A 19,209-nucleotide genomic window follows, 5' to 3' on the forward strand; every position below is an offset into this window, starting at 1 on the left:
AAATAAGGAACGTTGAACATCCTGAATCAAGGCAAATAAATGTTTAAACACATATATTTAGAACTTTATATAAAAGTGCCCAACCATAGCTTAGAGTGTCACAGAAAATAAGACTTACTTACCCCAGGACACTCATCTACATGTAGTAGAAAGCCAAACCAGTACTGAAACGAGAATCAGTAGAGGTAATGGTATATATAAGAGTATATCGTCGATCTGAAAAGGGAGGTAAGAGATGAATCTCTACGACCAATAACAGAGAACCTATGAAATAGACCCCGTAGAAGGAGATCATTGAATTCAAATAGGCAATACTCTCCTCACATGCCTCTGACATTCACTGCACGCTGAGAGGAAAACCGGGCTCCAACCTGTTGCAGAGCGCATATCAACGTAGAATCTAGCACAAACTTACTTCACCACCTCCACAGGAGGCAAAGTTTGTAAAACTGATTTGTGGGTGTGGTGAGGGGTGTATTTATAGGCATTTTGAGGTTTGGGAAACTTTGCCCCTCCTGGTAGGAATGTATATCCCATACGTCACTAGCTCATGGACTCTTGCTAATTACATGAAAGAAATATATAGTTGAGGAAACTTGATAATTAGTATTGTTATATTACTATCTCTCCCCATTCCAAGCTCTTTATCTGCATTTATGCACCTCAGGTGTTCTCCTATGTTGCTAAGCGTTTTCGATGCACTGAAAGTAAATATATCCTGCCTACATTAGCTAAAGCAGAAGTTTACACTGTAAAATACATGTACCATTAGAATACATATTTAGTTTTGCTCTGATTTGATCCCCTCCCCCCCCCCCCCACCTTCCTTATTTTAAGGTTAAGCGGTACTTACCCACTGTTATATTTTATAAGCACTTATATTATAATTATATGCTAGGACCCATCGAGGGGCCCACCCTGGTATATTTTTTTCACGCACCTATATCATTGCTCATTACCATTATATATTTCCGTCCTTTGAGATATCAGTTTTCCTGAGGCACACATGCGGAGAACTTATATTAGAAAATAGACGTTTCAGCTATCTATGTTCATTATGTTTGCGAATATATATACTTCTCTGTGAACTAGTAATTTATGTAGTATGGTCTGTGTAAGAAGTTTATATTTGTGCCATATTGTCTCTGTGAGTGAACATATTCTTTGTATTGTTTTTGCTACAAACCTCAATAAAAGAATTAAAAAAAAAAAAAAAAAAAAAAAAGCGGTAGTACCTGGTTTAGACACATTGAGTTTTCTAGTTCAACAGAGGAGGGTGTCTGCTGCAAAACCCTAATAAATTATTGACCAAGCATACAAAGGTAGAAAGTATCCAGTAGGCTTGTAAATGTAATAACTATTAAAAATTCTACACCAAAAAAGTTTACTATTTCCTGCATGAAGGTATGCTGTATTGTAATAGCCAAACCCAGTAATCTGGGATTAAGCCTGTTTTTCTTTGTTTTCTAGCCATTGAAAACTCCCTTGGAACATATCCTTGCACCAATGTTTTGATGGTTTGCGTGTTCATCTTATGCTTAGGGTGAGGCACACACAGTTTAAAAGCCACCATCCAACAACATACTTTCATCTGTCGAGGCCCGTCATCCAGGTAGGTAGCAAGGCGGAGCCTGCGAGACACGGGCAGCACTACTGTCTAACAGAGAGGTACCAGTAACAAATAATTCACTTTTTTCCTACTATTTTTGTTATCTCCAGAAACAATAAGTTAAAAGAATAAAGAAGGTACTTATAAATCATATTTGTCTAACCTAAGACCCTACAATGCTTTGTATCTAACACTCCAGTTATCCAAACAGAATCTTTGTGTCTGAAACAGGAATGAATATTGAGTTCTTTGATTTAACATCATATGTTGTTGTTTATAGATAGATACCAAATAATCATCTTTACTGTAGAGGTCATCTAAAAGCTGCAAAAGCATGAAAAACATAATTTAATAGTAAAAAAAGAACCATCACTAAATTCTAAATGTGATCTAGTCTTACCTTCACTGGGTGTTGAACTAAACGTAACTGTAACCATTTCATTAAGTGCATTCCCATTCTCTGTGGTCCAGTTTAACTGAAATAATATAATATAATAGAGAATATTGTTACTGAATGTAAAATATATTTTGCAGATTTGTGGGGGGGTTGTCCCTGTCTACCAACACAGCTATGGGAGTTGCTACTATGAGCCAATAACCTTTACATGTAAAATGTTGTTCTTTCATATACATTATATAAAAAAGCATATAGTATATTTTATTTACCACAAACGGTGTACAGCAAAATATAATTTGACATCAGTGATGGAGCCCCCAAGGCCCTTTCTAAATCTCTGTAAGGCAGAAGCCAATGTATATTTGTACAGAAAGGGCACGTGGTTAATGCATATTTATTTGTAAGGATCTATAGGAATGTGCAGGTCATTAAAAAAGTTAATTGGCCCTTCAAGTAAAAAAGAAAGATTGAATGAAACTAATACTATGAAAGAAATTGGACACACTGATTTTAGAAAATGTAAGGAGACACATCTTATTTTCTACTGCCCAGCCTTTTCTCTATTTTTTAATTAACAGTGGAATGCAGATATAAGTTGTTGTTTTGTGCCAGTGGGGGGGGGGGGGGGGCCTCTAAGATTTGTATCATTGGGAACTAAGAATCTCTACAAAAGGTGGTCTGGAAGTCAAAGGAGAATCAGAAATTGAAGGCACAGAGGAGCATACACTTTAACCACAGCTGGAGAACTTATGGCATGTGAAAATATTATTTTATCCATATTATTTCAGGTAATATTTTAAGTAAATTGGAGTAGATTTTGGGGAACAGATGGGATACTCAGATATTCACCAAGTTGTACCACCACAGTTATTGGCTTAGTGACAGTGACTGTGCATTCCCTAACCACTAGTTTTCCAAACCTCAAAGTATTAGTCACAGAATTGGGCAACTTAATTTTCACAAATCAGTATCTGTGATGTATTGCACAGTCACAGTGTATCACACTTTTCTGAAAGTTGGCACTGATTAATCTCATAATCTTGGCTATTCTTTTTTGTGGAAAAACAAAAATGTATGTAATTTGTTATGTACACTTTTCTCTATCCGGTCCTTAATTTGTTATATCAGACTGCTGCTTCAACTCCAGTATTTGGTATCGGCTTTAATATAGGAAGTATAACTAATACTTCAAACAGGACTATTGAGCTAAATACAGAAGCAAGGGGAGAAAATAAACAGGATAATAAACGGAAAGGGCTGGGAAGTTTCAAACTACTTCAAGACTGCAATGAAGACTCATATTATTTTATGAGAATGTTAAACATGTGTAATGCTCTTTAAAAAAATTATATTTGGATTATGAATGAAATGCTTTTAAATTCTGCAAGTATAGATGTGTATTTCTCAGTCCAGTACAAATACAAAACTAAAGGCAGCCCCTATTAACAAAAACAACAACATGAATAAGGTCATGTAGACCGAAATGTTGTTGTTTTTCTGGCCTGGGATTTCAATAAAGTAATAATTCTGGAGATTAATAGCTGCTCCCTTATTTTTGCATCTATTACATTGGAGAATTATGCAGTAACTCCTGGCATGCACCACTGGTTTTGAGCGCTAGACTTGACTTTTGCTCCCTGCCCAGTACAATCATCAGTACTTACTCCACTATCCTGACTTACTTGTCCTGAGATGGATTCTGGATCGTAGATAAGCTCCCCATTTTCAAATGATTTCTGGGCCTCATGAATGTGATTTTTCAGATCATTCACTGTTGGGAAATAAGACAAGTTGTGCCTCTCAGGAATTTCATCTGGTTTGAAGAGATCTCTTTCCACAAACTTCCTGGCAAGTTAACAAAAAATAAAAAATAATAATGTCACCATCACTAATTTCCATCTACCATATTCAAAGTACTATTCACCAGCTGGGAACGGTGTCCACCTCAGAGTGAGTAGAGAACAACTACATCTCCTAATATGGCATTTAACCCTGAGCATGTTGTATATACGAGACATTCACTTCTCTTTCCCACACTGAAAATTTTGAACCAAAATATTTATTTATTTGATATAAACAACCCTTCTTTAAGCAATGTTTAGGCTAGATATATATCATACTGATTTGACTTTGAATAGTGTCAGTATGCTTCAAGCAACATAATGCAGTATTCCATCTATTATTTTACATACATAGACATACACACACACACACAGACAGGATATTCCCCAAATGTTCTGTATCCTACGTCTCCATCAGTACATATTTGCTGTCTGCAGATGTCTATAACTATTATAAGATCAAACTACTGATTTTTTTATTCCTGGTCCATACATATACAATTCTCCACAGAAAATTTAGCTGGGTGACATTATGATATAGCCGGGTGGGGGCAGTGTACATTTTTTTTAATATTATATAATTTTATGCTATCCAAAGCACAAATTAATTGCATAATTTAACATAAATATATTTAATGATAATGTGTGTAATAAAAATAGAACCAATCAATCAAATAATGAAGCAGCAGGCACCAGCTTGAACACTTATATACGTTCCTTTATTAGGTGATAAAATAACATGGAATTAAACCGGTTTTACAACTACAAACCCTTCAGGCAACAACAAAGTGGATGGTGGTACTACATGTACCCTAACGCTAGCGAGTAGTCAGACGAGCCGGAACAGCAGAGTCAGGAACAAGCCAGGGATCAGGAACCAGGAGGGATGTCAGACAGCCAGGTAATACACAGGAGCTCTCACAAACAGGTCTGAGACAACGCAAGGGCAAAGCATACTGAACAGAGGCCCTTTAAATAATAAATGATGACATCACAATTCTGAGACTGCATTCTGTCTCACACGTATGATGTACACCAGTCTGGCCATAAAAGGAAGTGCAGGAAATGAGCAGCATCACACAGTATGCACCAGAGTCAGCAAGAGAGGTGAGTAAAATGGCTGCCAGCAGCACATGGAAAACAAAACAGGGGGAAAACCCTGACAAGACTATACTGAATGACTTTAATAACTCACTGGCAGCTCTGTAGAGATTTTTTTAGCACCTTTCTGTAATAGGTGTTTGGCCATTTAAGATATATACTGGTGTTTTTGAGCAGTTAACAGTTCAGTTGCGCACTCTCTAGTTTTGTAGGGGATGTGGGGCTTTTTATGGGCTTTTAATGCTTATTTTGCTCAGTACAGGAAATGTTAGTTTTTTTGCCATTTTCTTTTTTGCCCTTACTCCGCTCTGACCTCTGGTTAATTGCGCTTAGCGCAAAGTGCTACCAGCTCACGGGAGCATTAACCAGTCACTTGTAAAATTAAATTAGTGCTCTACTTGTAATCTAGCCCTAAGTCATTTATTTATCAAGATTGTTTGGTGGCTAGCCCTAAAATTATGTAGCATAAGAACAAATCTGAGGATTACTTCTACTTACTAATCTATTGTAGTATTTGTGCAGAATGTCTCCTCTGCGCAAATGTTTTGTGTTGCTGCAAAGCTCTGACTGTGTGTAGGTTCTCTTATGATTGCCTTATGTTACAGTTTATAACATTTATACCTATCTGCAATTATAACTGGGAAAAGGAAGAAACTGAGTCCTCTGTCACCAATATAATCAAAAGTTTTTTCAGATAGGAGACATCCAGAAAAAGGTAAGATCCCTGCTATTTGACACGTTTTGCGCATGCATACATGCACTTCATCAGAGAAAGTTAACTGTCCCACCTGATGCCCTTAAATACAGGTAAATAGCCAATAGAATGGGATCACGCTAATTGGTTGATAAAACTATAGTGGCTTAGTATGTTGATCAGGTGTGTTACATCAGGCAGTGGGACTGGTTGCTATGTTTACACTTTAAAATGATATAATAGAAACAATTATAATAACAAACAATGACAAACAATAAAATAATATTGCTTAATTCATCTAAAAAGTGTGTGATATATGACAGGTATATACAAGTAGGAATAAGATAAAGATAAAAAATAATAAACAAATTAAACAAAAGTAATTAAATAGTGAATAAATTAATGAAATTATAATAAAAAATAGCTGAGCGAAAATCTAGAATAGAAAATAATAATAATTACCATATATGGTAAATAGTATAGGTGATCATTTATTGTATATGTGGAATAGACACTGATTGTGCACAAAATCTTAGTTGTGCACAGAGTCTTAGCTATACTGAGAACCCTAATAAGTTAAAAAATTGGATTTTATATTTTGGTTTGTTAATTCTTTAGATGACTTATCTTCTCAGATTAGTGTGATACTATTCCTGAATGTAGGCTCTAGTAGTTGTTATTAGTGTGACTAAATGTACGGAGGTCCATCCATTACCCTTATGTTATTATATATGGGTATTTTGCTCTATCAATAATAGGTTATGTTTTCTGATAACGTTCCTAGAGTTATAATGTTGTTAATTATAGTAATGGCAATAGCCTGGATTATCACTCAACAAACAGGTTTACATCATATCTGTGATCCATATGTTGTGGTATCCTTGTTTGAAGTGTGAAAATCCAGTATACTTCCCTTTTTAATAGAAGTTTGATTCTATCCCCACCTAATGGGTCCTTTTCTAAATGTTCTAAATGTATGTGAAAATGCTTTGCTACTGGAGTTCTGGAAATTTCTTCTTCTATAGGTATAAGATGTTCTTTATACTATCTTTTAGGGGGCGTGTGGTGGCTCCGACATACTGCAGGTGACAGGATCTACATGGGATTAAATAAATGACGAATGTTGATGTGCAATCTATTCTTCTTTTGATTTCATACTCTTTTTTTCGTCTGAGTGGAGGTGAAGGTTAAGCTCTTATTTGTAAAAGAATAGCTTTTACATGGTGATTGACCACATTTGTAGTATCCTTTGGTTGGTGTAATCCAGCTTTGTGCAGCTAATTCTATTTTGTGAAATCTCTTTCTGTCAGGGAGCCAGGAATCGGACTGAGACAAGAAGTGCAAAAATAATCACACCTTTATTAATAACAAAAAATAATAAAAAGTCCACAAGTCAAATAACAAGCCAGGAGTCAAAAGCCAGAGCTGGTAGTCAGACGAGCTGTGTCAGGAGCCAAAGCGAGTAGTCAGACGAGCCGAGTCAGGAACCAGGAGGGACGTGAGACAGCCAGGGTAATACACAGGAACTCACAAACGGGTCTGAGACAACGCAAAAGCAAAGAATACTGAACAGAAGGTCCTGTCTCAATGGAAGTTTCCACGGTGGCAGAGAGGACATGTCCACTAGATCCGCATACCAAGTCCTGCGTGGCCACGCAGGCGCTATCAGGATCACTGATGCTCTCTCCTGTTTGATTCGAGCAATCACGCGTGGGAGGAGAGGAAACGGTGGAAACACATAAGCTAGGCTGAACAACCAAGGCACTGCCAAGGCATCTATCAGTTCGGCCTGAGGATTCCTTTACCGGGATCCGTATCTTGGAAGCTTGGCATTTTGTCGAGATGCCATCAAATCCAATTCTGGTCTGCCCCATCTGAGAATCAACAAGGCAAATACCTCCGGGTGAAGTTCCCACTCCCCCGGATGAAAAGTCGGTCGACTTAGAAAATCCGCTTCCCAGTTCTCTACTCCTGGGATGTAGATTGCTGACAGATGACAAGAGTGGGCCTCTGCCAAACGGATTATCTTGGATACTTCTATCATCGCTAAGGAACTCCTTGTACCCCCCTGATGATTGATATATGCCACAGTCGGGATCTTGTCCAACTGGAATCTGATGAATTTGGCCGAAGCCAACTGAGACCACGCCTGAAGCGCATTGACTATTGCTCTCAGTTCCAGACTATTGATTGGAAGTAGAGACTCCACTTGAGTCCAAACACCCTGAGCCTTCAGGGAGTTCCAAACTGCACCCCAGCCCAGAAGGCTGGCATCCGTTGTCACTATCACCCACAAGGGTCTGTGGAAACAAGTCCCTTGGGACAGAGGATCCGGCAACAACCACCAAAGAAGAGAGTTTCTGGTCTCTTTATCCAGATTTATCTGAGGAGATAAATCCGCATAATCCCCATTCCACTGACCGAGCATGCACAGTTGCAGTGTTCTGAGATGAAAGCGAGCAAACTGAAAAATGTCCATAACCGCTACCATTAATCCAATTACCTCCATACACTGAGCCACTGATGGCCGAGGAATGGACTGAAGTGCTTGGCAAGTATTTAGAATCTTTGATTTTCTGACCTCCGTCAAAAATATTTTCATGGCTACCGAGTCTATCAGAGTTCCCAAGAAAGGAACCCTTGTCTGTGGGACAAGTGAACTCTTCTCTATGTTCACCTTCCAGCCGTGAGTTCTCAGAAAAGACAACACTGTGTCCGTGTGAGATTTTGAGAGATGATATGGTGACGCCTGAATCAGAATATGGTCCAGATAAGGCGCCACCGCTATGCCTCGCCGTCTGAGAACCGCCAAAAGAGACCCTAGAACCTTTGTGAAGATTCTGGGTGCTGTGGCCAACCCGAAGGGAAGAGCCACAAACTGATAATGTTTGTCCAAGAAGGCAAACCTTAGAAACTGATGATGATCCTTGTGGATTGGAATATGAAGGTAAGCATCCTTCAACTCCACGGTAGTCATATATTGACCCTCCTGGTTCATTTGTAAAATTGTTCGTATTGTCTCCATCTTGAATGATGGAACTCTTAGAAATTTGTTTAGACACTTGAGGTCTAAGATGGGTCTGAACGTTCCCTCTTCTTTGGGAACCACAAATAGGTTTAAGTAAAACCCCTGTCCCTATTCCAATTTTGGAACTGGACAAATTACTCCCATAGTAAAAATGTATTTTACACAGCATAAGAACACCTCTCTTTTTTTTTTTTTTTTTTTTTTGCGTAAGAACACCTCTCTTTTTATCTGGTTTGCAGATAACTTTGAAAGATGAAATCTCCCTCTTGGTAGAAAGTCCTTGAATTCCGATTGATAACCGTGGGTCACTATTTCTAGTGCCCAGGGATCCTGAACATCTCTTGCCCAAGCCTGAGCAAAGAAAGAGAGTCTGCCCCCTACTAGATCCGGTCCCGGATCGGGGGCCGCCCCTTCATGCTGTCTTACCCCTCATTTTAACCGACTTATCCTGAGGTAGTGCATGGCCTTTACCTCCTGTAATATCAGAAATGATTTCCTTAAATTCTGGCCCGAAAAGGGTCTTACCTTTAAAGGGAATAGCTAAAAGCTTATGTTTTGATGACACATCAGCAGACCAAGATTTGAGCCACAATGCTCTACGTGCTAAAATAGCAAATCCTGCATTCTTTGCCGCTAATTTAGCAATTTGAAAAGCGGCATCAGTAATAAAAGAATTAGCTAGCTTGAGAGCCTTAATTCTATCTAAGATGTCATCTAATGGAGTCTCAACCTTAAGAGACTCTTCTAGAGCCTCAAACCAAAAAGCTGCTGCAGTAGTTACTGGAACAATGCAAGCCATAGGTTGTAAAAGAAACCCCTGATTAACAAATCATTTCTTTAGTAGACCCTCTAATTTCTTATCCATAGGGTCTTTAAAAGCCCAACTATCCTCAATGGGTATAGTAGTACGCTTAGCTAGGGTAGATATAGCTCCCTCTACCTTAGGGACCGTTTGCCATGAGTCCCGAATGGTATCTGATATGGGAAACATTTTCTTAAAATTAGGAGGGGGAGAAAACGGTATACCTGGTCTATCCCATTCCTTTATTATAATTTCTCTTAGGAACCGAAAAACATCAGTGTAAGTAGGTACTTCCAGATATTTATCCATTTTATACAATTTCTCTGGAGGAATCACAATAGGGTCACAATCATCCTGAGTCGCTAAAACCTCCCTAAGCAACAGGCGGAGGTGTTCCAGCTTAAATTTAAATGACATAGCGTCCGAATCTGTCTGAGGTAAAACATTCCCTGAATCTGAAATTTCACCCTCAGACAGTAATTTCCTGATCCCCAACTCAGAGCACTGTGAGGGAACATCAGAAATAGCTAATAAAGCTTTAGAGGATTCAGTATTTACATTAATACCTGACCTACTGCGTTTACCCTGCAACACTGGTAATTTAGACAATACCTCTGTAAGGGTAGTTGACATAACTGCAGCCATCTCCTGCAGAGTAAAAGAATTAGACGCACTAGTAGTACTTGGCGTCGCTTGTGTGGGCGTTAAAGGTTGTGACACTTGGGGAGAATTGGATGGCATATCCTGATTCTCTTCAGACTGAGATTCATCCTTAGGCACACTTTCTTGACCTAATATATGGTCTTTACAATGTAAGGCTCTTTCAGTACAAGAGTTACACAATGTTAGAGGGGGTTGCACAATAGCTTCTAAACACATAGAACAATGAGAATCCTCAATGTCAGACATGTTGAACAGACTAGTAATAACCACAAAAGTCGTTTAAACACTTATTTATTGCATAAAATAAACTTTAGAAAAAACGTGTACTGCGCCTTTAAGAAAAGAAAAAGTGAACAATTTTTCCAAAATGCTCAAATAACGTTAAATTATCTCTAAATTTAACTTAAGATCGTTGGTTTATCCAAAAATTACTGCACCCAGAAGCAAGGGCAGAAATAAGGCTCTAAAGTACTTATATCAACAATTAGTCATTTTATATACAAAAATACCCTCTGCACCTCGCCACAGCTCTGCTGTGGCGCCTACCTGCCCCCAGGGTACTTCGAAAAAACTTCAAACACTTCAGACCAGCTTGCACAGTCCAGAAGCCACCGGAGTTACTGCTTGCTGCTGCCTAGCCTGAAGGAAGTGCGCATCTGAGCGCGCAAAAATAGGCCCGCCCCTTAAGGTCGATGCCGGAGTAGGCCCAAACATAACCGCATGGGGAAGCGATTTCACACCTAAGTTTAAACAGCTAATCTCCTATAACCCCTCAAATGCACCAGTAAGCATACATATGAATGTCAAAAATAAAAACGTTTTGTATCGTTTTTTTCTTTCAATGCCCACAGTGTCATCAAATGCCCATAAGTCAACTATTAATTAAAACCAGGGACTCCAGTAATACCCTTTATATAAAAACAAAATGCTTACCTGATAAATTTATTTCTCTTGTGGTGTATCCAGTCCACGGGTTCATCCATTACTTGTGGGATATTCTCCTTCCCAACAGGAAGCTGCAAGAGGACACCCACAGCAGAGCTGTCTATATAGCTCCTTCCCTAACTGCCACCACCAGTCATTCGACCGAAGACAAGCAAGAAAAAAGCAGAAACTATATGGTGCAGTGGTTACCATGTCTTCCTAGTATAACACAGGCAAAGAGAATGACTGGGGGTGGAGGGGAAGGGAGGGGCTATATATACAGCTCTGTTGTGGTGCTCTTTGCCACTTCCTGTTAGCAGGAGGTTAATACCCCAGAAGTAAGGATGAAATCCGTGGACTCGTCATATCTTTGAGGGGGGAGAGAGAGAGCACAAAAGAGAGGGGGGAGAGAGAGAGCGCAAAAGAGAGGGGGAGAGAGAGAGCGCAAAAGAGAGGGGGGAGAGAGAGAGAGAGCAAAAGAGGGGGAGAGAGAGAGAGCACAAAAGAGAGGGGGAGAGAGAGAGCACAAAAGAGAGGGGGAGAGAGAGAGGGGAGAGAGAGGAGGGAAGAGAGAGAGAGGAGGGGAGAGAGAGAGGAGAGGGGGAGAGAGAGAGGAGAGGGGGAGAGAGAGAGGAGAGGGGGGAGAGAGAGGAGAGAGTGGGGAGAGAGGAGAGGGGGAGAGAGAGAGCACAAAAGAGAGGGTGAGAGAGAGCGCAAAAGAGATGGAGGAGAGAGAGCTCAAAAGAGAGGGGAGAGAGAGCGCAAAAGAGATGGGGGGGAGAGAGAGCGCAAAAGAGATGGGGGAGAGAGAGCGCAAAAGAGATGGGGGAGAGAGAGAGAGCAAGGGGTGGGACCGCTGTACTGCAAAAAAATGGCCCGTGTGAACGGGCTTTAGGACTAGTATATAATATACTGTTTATTGTTAAGTAATTAAGGAAATGCTTATATATTATAGAGTTATAGCATTATATTGCTTTCACTTCTGTATAATTATGCAGATAGGTTTATATTTTGCAGTTAATTTTATGCATTTGCAGTAATGTGCTCAATGTTTTATCATATCCTCATTTTTGGTATTTACTAATATGATAATCTGCATATGTTTTTTGTAGACAACAAATACATATTTTTTGTTCATGTGCATTCCAGTATGTTTTATATATATATATATATATATACAGGGAGTGCAGAATTATTAGGCAAGTTGTATTTTTGAGGATTAATTTTATTATTGAACAACAACCATGTTCTCAATGAACCCAAAAAACTCATTAATATCAAAGCTGAATAGTTTTGGAAGTAGTTTTTAGTTTGTTTTTAGTTATAGCTATTTTAGGGGGATATCTGTGTGTGCAGGTGACTATTACTGTGCATAATTATTAGGCAACTTAACAAAAAACAAATATATACCCATTTCAAATATTTATTTTTCCCAGTGAAACCAATATAACATCTCAACATTCACAAATATACATTTCTGACATTCAAAAACAAAACAAAAACAAATCAGTGACCAATATAGCCACCTTTCTTTGCAAGGACACTCAAAAGCCTGCCATCCATGGATTCTGTCAGTGTTTTGATCTGTTCACCATCAACATTGCGTGCAGCAGCAACCACAGCCTCCCAGACACTGTTCAGAGAGGTGTACTGTTTTCCCTCCATGTAAATCTCACATTTGATGATGGACCACAGGTTCTCAATGGGGTTCAGATCAGGTGAACAAGGAGGCCATGTCATTAGATTTTCTTCTTTTATACCCTTTCTTGCCAGCCACGCTGTGGAGTACTTGGACGCGTGTGATGGAGCATTGTCCTGCATGAAAATCATGTTTTTCTTGAAGGATGCAGACTTCTTCCTGTACCACTGCTTGAAGAAGGTGTCTTCCAGAAACTGGCAGTAGGACTGGGAGTTGAGCTTGACTCCATCCTCAACCCGAAAAGGCCCCACAAGCTCATCTTTGATGATACCAGCCCAAACCAGTACTCCACCTCCACCTTGCTGGCGTCTGAGTCAGACTGGAGCTCTCTGCCCTTTACCAATCCAGCCACGGGCCCATCCATCTGGCCCATCAAGACTCACTCTCATTTAATCAGTCCATAAAACCTTAGAAAAAGCAGTCTTCAGATATTTCTTGGCCCAGTCTTGACGTTTCAGCTTGTGTGTCTTGTTCAGTGGTGGTCGTCTTTCAGCCTTTCTTACCTTGGCCATGTCTCTGAGTATTGCACACCTTGTGCTTTTGGGCACTCCAGTGATGTTGCAGCTCTGAAATATGGCCAAACTGGTGGCAAGTGGCATCTTGGCAGCAGCACGCTTGACTTTTCTCAGTTCATGGGCAGTTATTTTGCGCCTCGGTTTTTCCACACGCTTCTTGCGACCCTGTTGACTATTTTGAATGAAACGCTTGATTGTTCGATGATCACGCTTCAGAAGCTTTGCAATTTTAAGAGTGCTGCATCCCTCTGCAAGATATCTCACTATTTTTGACTTTTCGGAGCCTGTCAAGTCCTTCTTTTGACCCATTTTGCCAAAGGAAAGGAAGTTGCCTAATAATTATGCACACCTGATATAGATAATAAAAAACACCTGCCTTAAAATGACAGGGTGGGCCGTGGACTGGATACACCACAAGAGAAATACATTTTTCAGGTAAGCATAAATTTTGTTTTCTCTTGTAAAGGTGTATCCAGTCCACGGGTTCATCCATTACTTGTGGGATACCAATATCAAAGCTTTAGGACACGGATGAAGGGAGGGACAAGGCAGACACTTAAACGGAAGGCACCACTGCCTGTAAGACCTTTCTCCCAAAAATAGCCTCCGAGGAAGCAAAAGTATCAAATTTGTAGAATTTAGAAAAAGTATGAAGCGAAGACCAAGTCGCCGCCTTACAAATCTGTTCAACAAAGGCCTCATTTTAAAAAGCCCATGTGGAAGCCACCGCTCTAGTGGAATGAGCTGTAATTCTTTCAGGAGGCTGCTGGCCAGCAGTCTCATAAGATAAGCGGATTAAGCTTCTCAGCCAAAAAGAAAGAGAAGTTGCCAAAGCCTTTTGGCCTCTCCTCTGTATAGAGTAGACAACAAACAAAGCAGATGTTTGACGAAAATCCTTCGTAGCTTGTAAATAAAACTTTAAAGCACGAACTACATCAAGATTGTGTAATAGACGTTCCTTCTTAGAGGAAGGATTAGGACATAATGAAGGAACAACGATCTCCTGATTGATATTCTTATTAGATACCACTTTAGGAAGAAACCCAGGTTTGGTACGTAACACTACCTTATCTGCATGGAAAATTAGATAAGGGGAATCACACTGTAAAGCAGATAACTCTGAAACTCTTCGAGCCGAGGAGATAGCTACTAAAAACAGAACTTTCCAAGATAAAAGTTTAAAGTGTCAGTAAACCTAAAAATAATGTTATATAATTCTGACCATAGTGCAGAATTATATAACATTATTTTACTGCTATAGTTATAAAACCCTTTTAATATTTTAAAAACATGCCGCTTTTACAGACCCGCTCTCTGCTCTCTGCTGAGCGGGTCTGTTTTTTTTAGTCAGCGCATCGGGCCAACTGTATAGTCACAGCCCGGACCGACCGCGCCATAAGACTAAGTGCAGCTCGCTCCTGCTCTGTCTGACAGCAGGAGCGAGCTTCACTTAATTTGTTTAGGATCTTGAGATCCAAGATTGGTCTGAAAGTTCCCTCTTTTTTGGGAACTATAAACAGATTTGAATAGAAGCCCTGCCCCTGTTCCTCCTTTGGAACTGGGTGGATCACTCCCATAACCAGTAGGTCTTGAACGCAACGTAAGAATGCCTCTCTCTTTATCTGGTTTGCAGATAATTGTGAGAGATGAAATCTCACCTTTGGAGATGAAGCTTTGAAATCCAGAAGATATCCCTGGGAAACAATCTCCAGAGCCCAGGGATCCTGGACGTCTCTTGCCCAAGCCTGGGCGAAGAGAGAAAGTCTGCCCCCCACTAGATCCGGTCCCGGATCGGGGGCTACTCCTTCATGCTGTCTTAGAGGCAGCAGCAGGTTTTTTGGCCTGCTTCCCCTTGTTCCAAGCCTTTTTAGGTCTCCAGACTGGCTTGGACTGGGCAAAATTTCCCTCTTGTTTTGTAGTAGAGGAAGATGAAGCTGCGCCACTCTTGAAGTTTCGAAAGGAACGAAAATTAGTCTGTTTGGTCCTTAATTTGTTGGACCTATCCTGGGGAAGGGCGTGGCCTTTTCCTCCAGTAATATCAGAAATTATCTCCTTCAGTCCAGGCCCGAATAGGGTCTGCCCTTTGAAGGGGATGTTGAGAAGTTTAGACTTTGAAGTAACGTCAGCTGACCAGGATTTAAGCCATAGCGCCCTACGCGCCTGAATGGCAAAACCTGAATTATTAGCCGTTAGCTTGGTTAAATGAAAAATGGCATCAGAAATAAATGAATTGGCTAACTTAAGAGCTTTAAGCCTGTCTAGGATATCATCCAACGGGGTCTCTACCTGTAGAGCCTCCTCAAGTGACTCGAACCAGAAAGCCGCTGCAGCAGTGACTGGGGCAATGCACGCAAGAGGCTGGAGAATAAAACCTTGTTGTATAAAGATTTTCTTAAGGAAACCCTCTAATTTTTTATCCATTGGATCTAGGAAAGCACAACTGTCCTCGACAGGGATAGTTGTACGCTTAGCTAGAGTAGAGACTGCTCCCTCCACCTTAGGGACTGCCTGCCAAGAGTCCTGTGTTGCGGCATCTATAGGAAACATCTTTTAAAACGCAGGAGGGGGAGAGAACGGTACACCTGGTCTATCCCATTCCTTAGTAATAATTTCTGAAAACCTCTTAGGGATTGGAAAAACGTCAGTGTAAACAGGCACTGCAAAGTATTTGTCCATTTTACACAATTTCTCTGGGACTACAATGGTTCATCCAGAGTCGCTAAAACCTCCCTGAGCAACAAGCGGAGGTGTTCAAGCTTAAATTTAAACGCTGTCATTTCAGAGTCAGACTGAAGTAACGCCTTCCCTGAATCAGAAATGTCACCCACAGATAGAAGCTCTCCTGCTTCGGCTTCTGCACATTGTGAGGGTATATCAGACATAGCTACTAAAGCGTCAGAGAGCTCTGTATTTGTTCTAGCCCCAGAGCTGTCTTGCTTTCCTTGTAACCCTGGCAGTTTGGCCAATACCTCTGTGAGGGTATGATTCATAACTGCCGCGCATGTCTTGTAAGGTAAACGCATTGGACGCGCTAGATGTACTTGGCGTCACTTGAGCAGGAGTTATAGGTTCTGACACGTGGGAAGAGCTAGATGGCATAACCTCCCTTTTGTCAGTCTGAGAAACCTCTGGTGATAAATCTTAAAAAGCCATAATATGGTCTTTATAACTTATAGAAAGGTCAGTGCATTTGGTACACATTCTAAGAGGGGGTTCCACAATGGCTTCTAAACATAATGAACAAGGAGTTTCCTCTATGTCAGACATGTTTAACAGACTAGTAATGAGACCAGCAAGCTTGGAAAATACTTTAATAAATGTGAAAAAGCAATTATATAAAAACGGTACTGTGCCTTTAAGAGAAAAAAAACTACCACATAAACTGCAAAACAGTGATAAAAAGTAGTAAACTCTACGAAATTTTTACAGTGTGTATAAGTGACTAAAGCAGCATTGCACACACTTGCAAATGGATGATTAACCCCTTAGGCCCAAAAACGGATTAGAAAAATGTTAAAACCGTTAACTAACAGTCAAACACACTGCCACAGCTCTGCTGTGGCTCCTACCTGCCCTTAAACACAATTTTTGCATGAACAAAACCCTCTATAGTGGTCCTAGATGCCAGAGGACTCCTTTAAGGAAGCTGGATGTCTCAGTCTGAAAATCAACTGCGCATTTAGAGCGCGAAAATAGGCCCCTCCCACCATGCACTCAATGTCAGAGGGCCTTAAAAAAGTACTCCTAGGAGTAATCTAACTAGCCATGTGGAAAACTAAGCCCCAAATAAAGATTTATCACCCTCAGAGAAAAAACGTTTTTTCTATAAACCATGCATACGTTTTTACACTAAGTAATATGAGTATTAACATGAATATTACCTTTTTTTGCAAGCATGATCCCAGTCGTTGTTAAATCACTGTATCAGGCTTACCTCAAATATACCAGGCACTGTCAGCATTTTCTAGACCTTATCATCTCTGTAGAAAAAAATATACTGAACATACCTCAAAGCAGGTAATCTGCAGACCGTCCCCCCAACTGAAGTTTTCTTTCCATACTCTTCAGTTATGTGTAAGAACAGCAATGGATCTTAGTTACAAACCGCTAAGATCATCAAACCTCCAGGCAGAATTCTTCTTCCAATTTCTGCCTGAGAGTAAAACAGTACAACGCCGGTACCGTTTAAAAATAAAAAACTCTTGATTGAAGGTAAAAACTACACTAATTCTCCACATATCTCTTGATACTTCCTTTCTTGTCGAGAGCTGCAAGAGAATGACTGGGGGTGGCAGTTAGGGGAGGAGCTATATAGACAGCTCTGCTGTGGGTGTCCTCTTGCAGCTTCCTGTTGGGAAGGAGAATATCCCACAAGTAATGGATGAACCCGTGGACTGGATACACCTTTACAAGAGAAATAGGAATACTGCTTACCCCATTCCCATACAGGGAAATAAATGCCAGCCAGTTCTGATATATCAGGTCTTCTCAGAATAAAAAAGGCTGCACATACCTTAATGCTGCTTGTAGCATGAAACCGGTCTCCACACTGAAGATGTCTCATGGTTACCTTCAGAAGTCTTAGTTACAACTGCTAAGATCATCAACCTCAGGGCAGAAATCTTCTTTCATATCCCCCTGAGGAAAATAGTACTCACCGGTACCATTTAAGATAAAAAACTTCTTGAAGAAACTAAAACTAACACCTCACTTTACCATGTCTTCCTAGTATAACACAGGCAAAGAGAATGACTGGGGGTGGAGGGGAAGGGAGGGGCTATATATACAGCTCTGTTGTGGTGCTCTTTGCCACTTCCTGTTAGCAGGAGGTTAATACCCCACAAGTAAGGATGAAATCCGTGGACTCGTCATATCTTTGAGGGGGGAGAGAGAGAGCACAAAAGAGAGGGGGGAGAGAGAGAGCGCAAAAGAGAGGGGGAGAGAGAGAGCGCAAAAGAGAGGGGGGAGAGAGAGAGAGAGCAAAAGAGGGGGAGAGAGAGAGAGCACAAAAGAGAGGGGGAGAGAGAGAGAGCACAAAAGAGAGGGGGAGAGAGAGAGGGGAGAGAGAGGAGGGGAGAGAGAGAGAGGAGAGGGGGAGAGAGAGAGGAGAGGGGGAGAGAGAGAGGAGAGGGGGAGAGAGAGAGGAGAGGGGGGAGAGAGAGAGGAGAGGGGGGAGGGAGAGAGGAGAGGGGGGAGAGAGAGAGGAGAGGGGGGGGAGAGAGAGAGCACAAAAGAGAGGGTGAGAGAGAGCGCAAAAGAGATGGAGGAGAGAGAGCTCAAAAGAGAGGGGAGAGAGAGCGCAAAAGAGATGGGGGGGAGAGAGAGCGCAAAAGAGATGGGGGAGAGAGAGCGCAAAAGAGATGGGGGAGAGAGAGAGAGCAAGGGGTGGGACCGCTGTACTGCAAAAAAATGGCCCGTGTGAACGGGCTTTAGGACTAGTATATAATATACTGTTTATCAGGGCCGCCACTAGGAATTTCGGGGCCCCTGACTCATCCATTGATCAGGGCCCCCCCCCCCCTCCTTTGACATGTGCAATTTTTGACCAAGTGACAAACGTATATGCACTTTATTCTTAATTGTCTATTTAAACTTGGAAATGTTGTAAAGGTAGTAACATACACACACACAGACACACACACTCATACACTGAAACACACAAACAAACTCACACATAAGGATTCCCATATAGACACTCTAGCAGACACGCAAAGAAACACACTCAGACACAGACACCCAAACAGACACTTAGCACTTGTTTACATTGACCTGACAAGTAATAAGGTAAACTATAGTTTTGTAAATAAAAAAAAGGAGATTTAGAAAACAAAATATGGAGTTCTGATGATCTTTTTGTAAAGGAAGATAACACCTAAATTATGACAACAGCATGCAGTGGCTGAAAGGAAGGGCCCTGAACTGCCTAAACAATAATT

At 40.8% G+C, this 19,209-nt stretch overlaps 1 protein-coding gene across 1 annotated transcript in view; it reads right to left on the bottom strand.

Moving 5' to 3' along the window:
- CARF (calcium responsive transcription factor) overlaps nt 1-19,209 on the bottom strand; it is a 261,735-nt gene that overhangs the window by 104,834 nt on the left and 137,692 nt on the right. The window contains exons 11-12 of the mRNA XM_053698682.1: nt 3,689-3,851; nt 2,010-2,085 (exon numbers count right to left, since the gene is read on the bottom strand). Coding sequence (XP_053554657.1) covers nt 2,010-2,085; nt 3,689-3,851 — 239 coding nt within the window. The remainder of the gene's footprint in view (nt 1-2,009; nt 2,086-3,688; nt 3,852-19,209) is intronic.

The sequence above is a fragment of the Bombina bombina genome, chromosome 1 (assembly GCF_027579735.1).
Source record: "Bombina bombina isolate aBomBom1 chromosome 1, aBomBom1.pri, whole genome shotgun sequence".
NCBI lineage: Eukaryota > Metazoa > Chordata > Amphibia > Anura > Bombinatoridae > Bombina > Bombina bombina.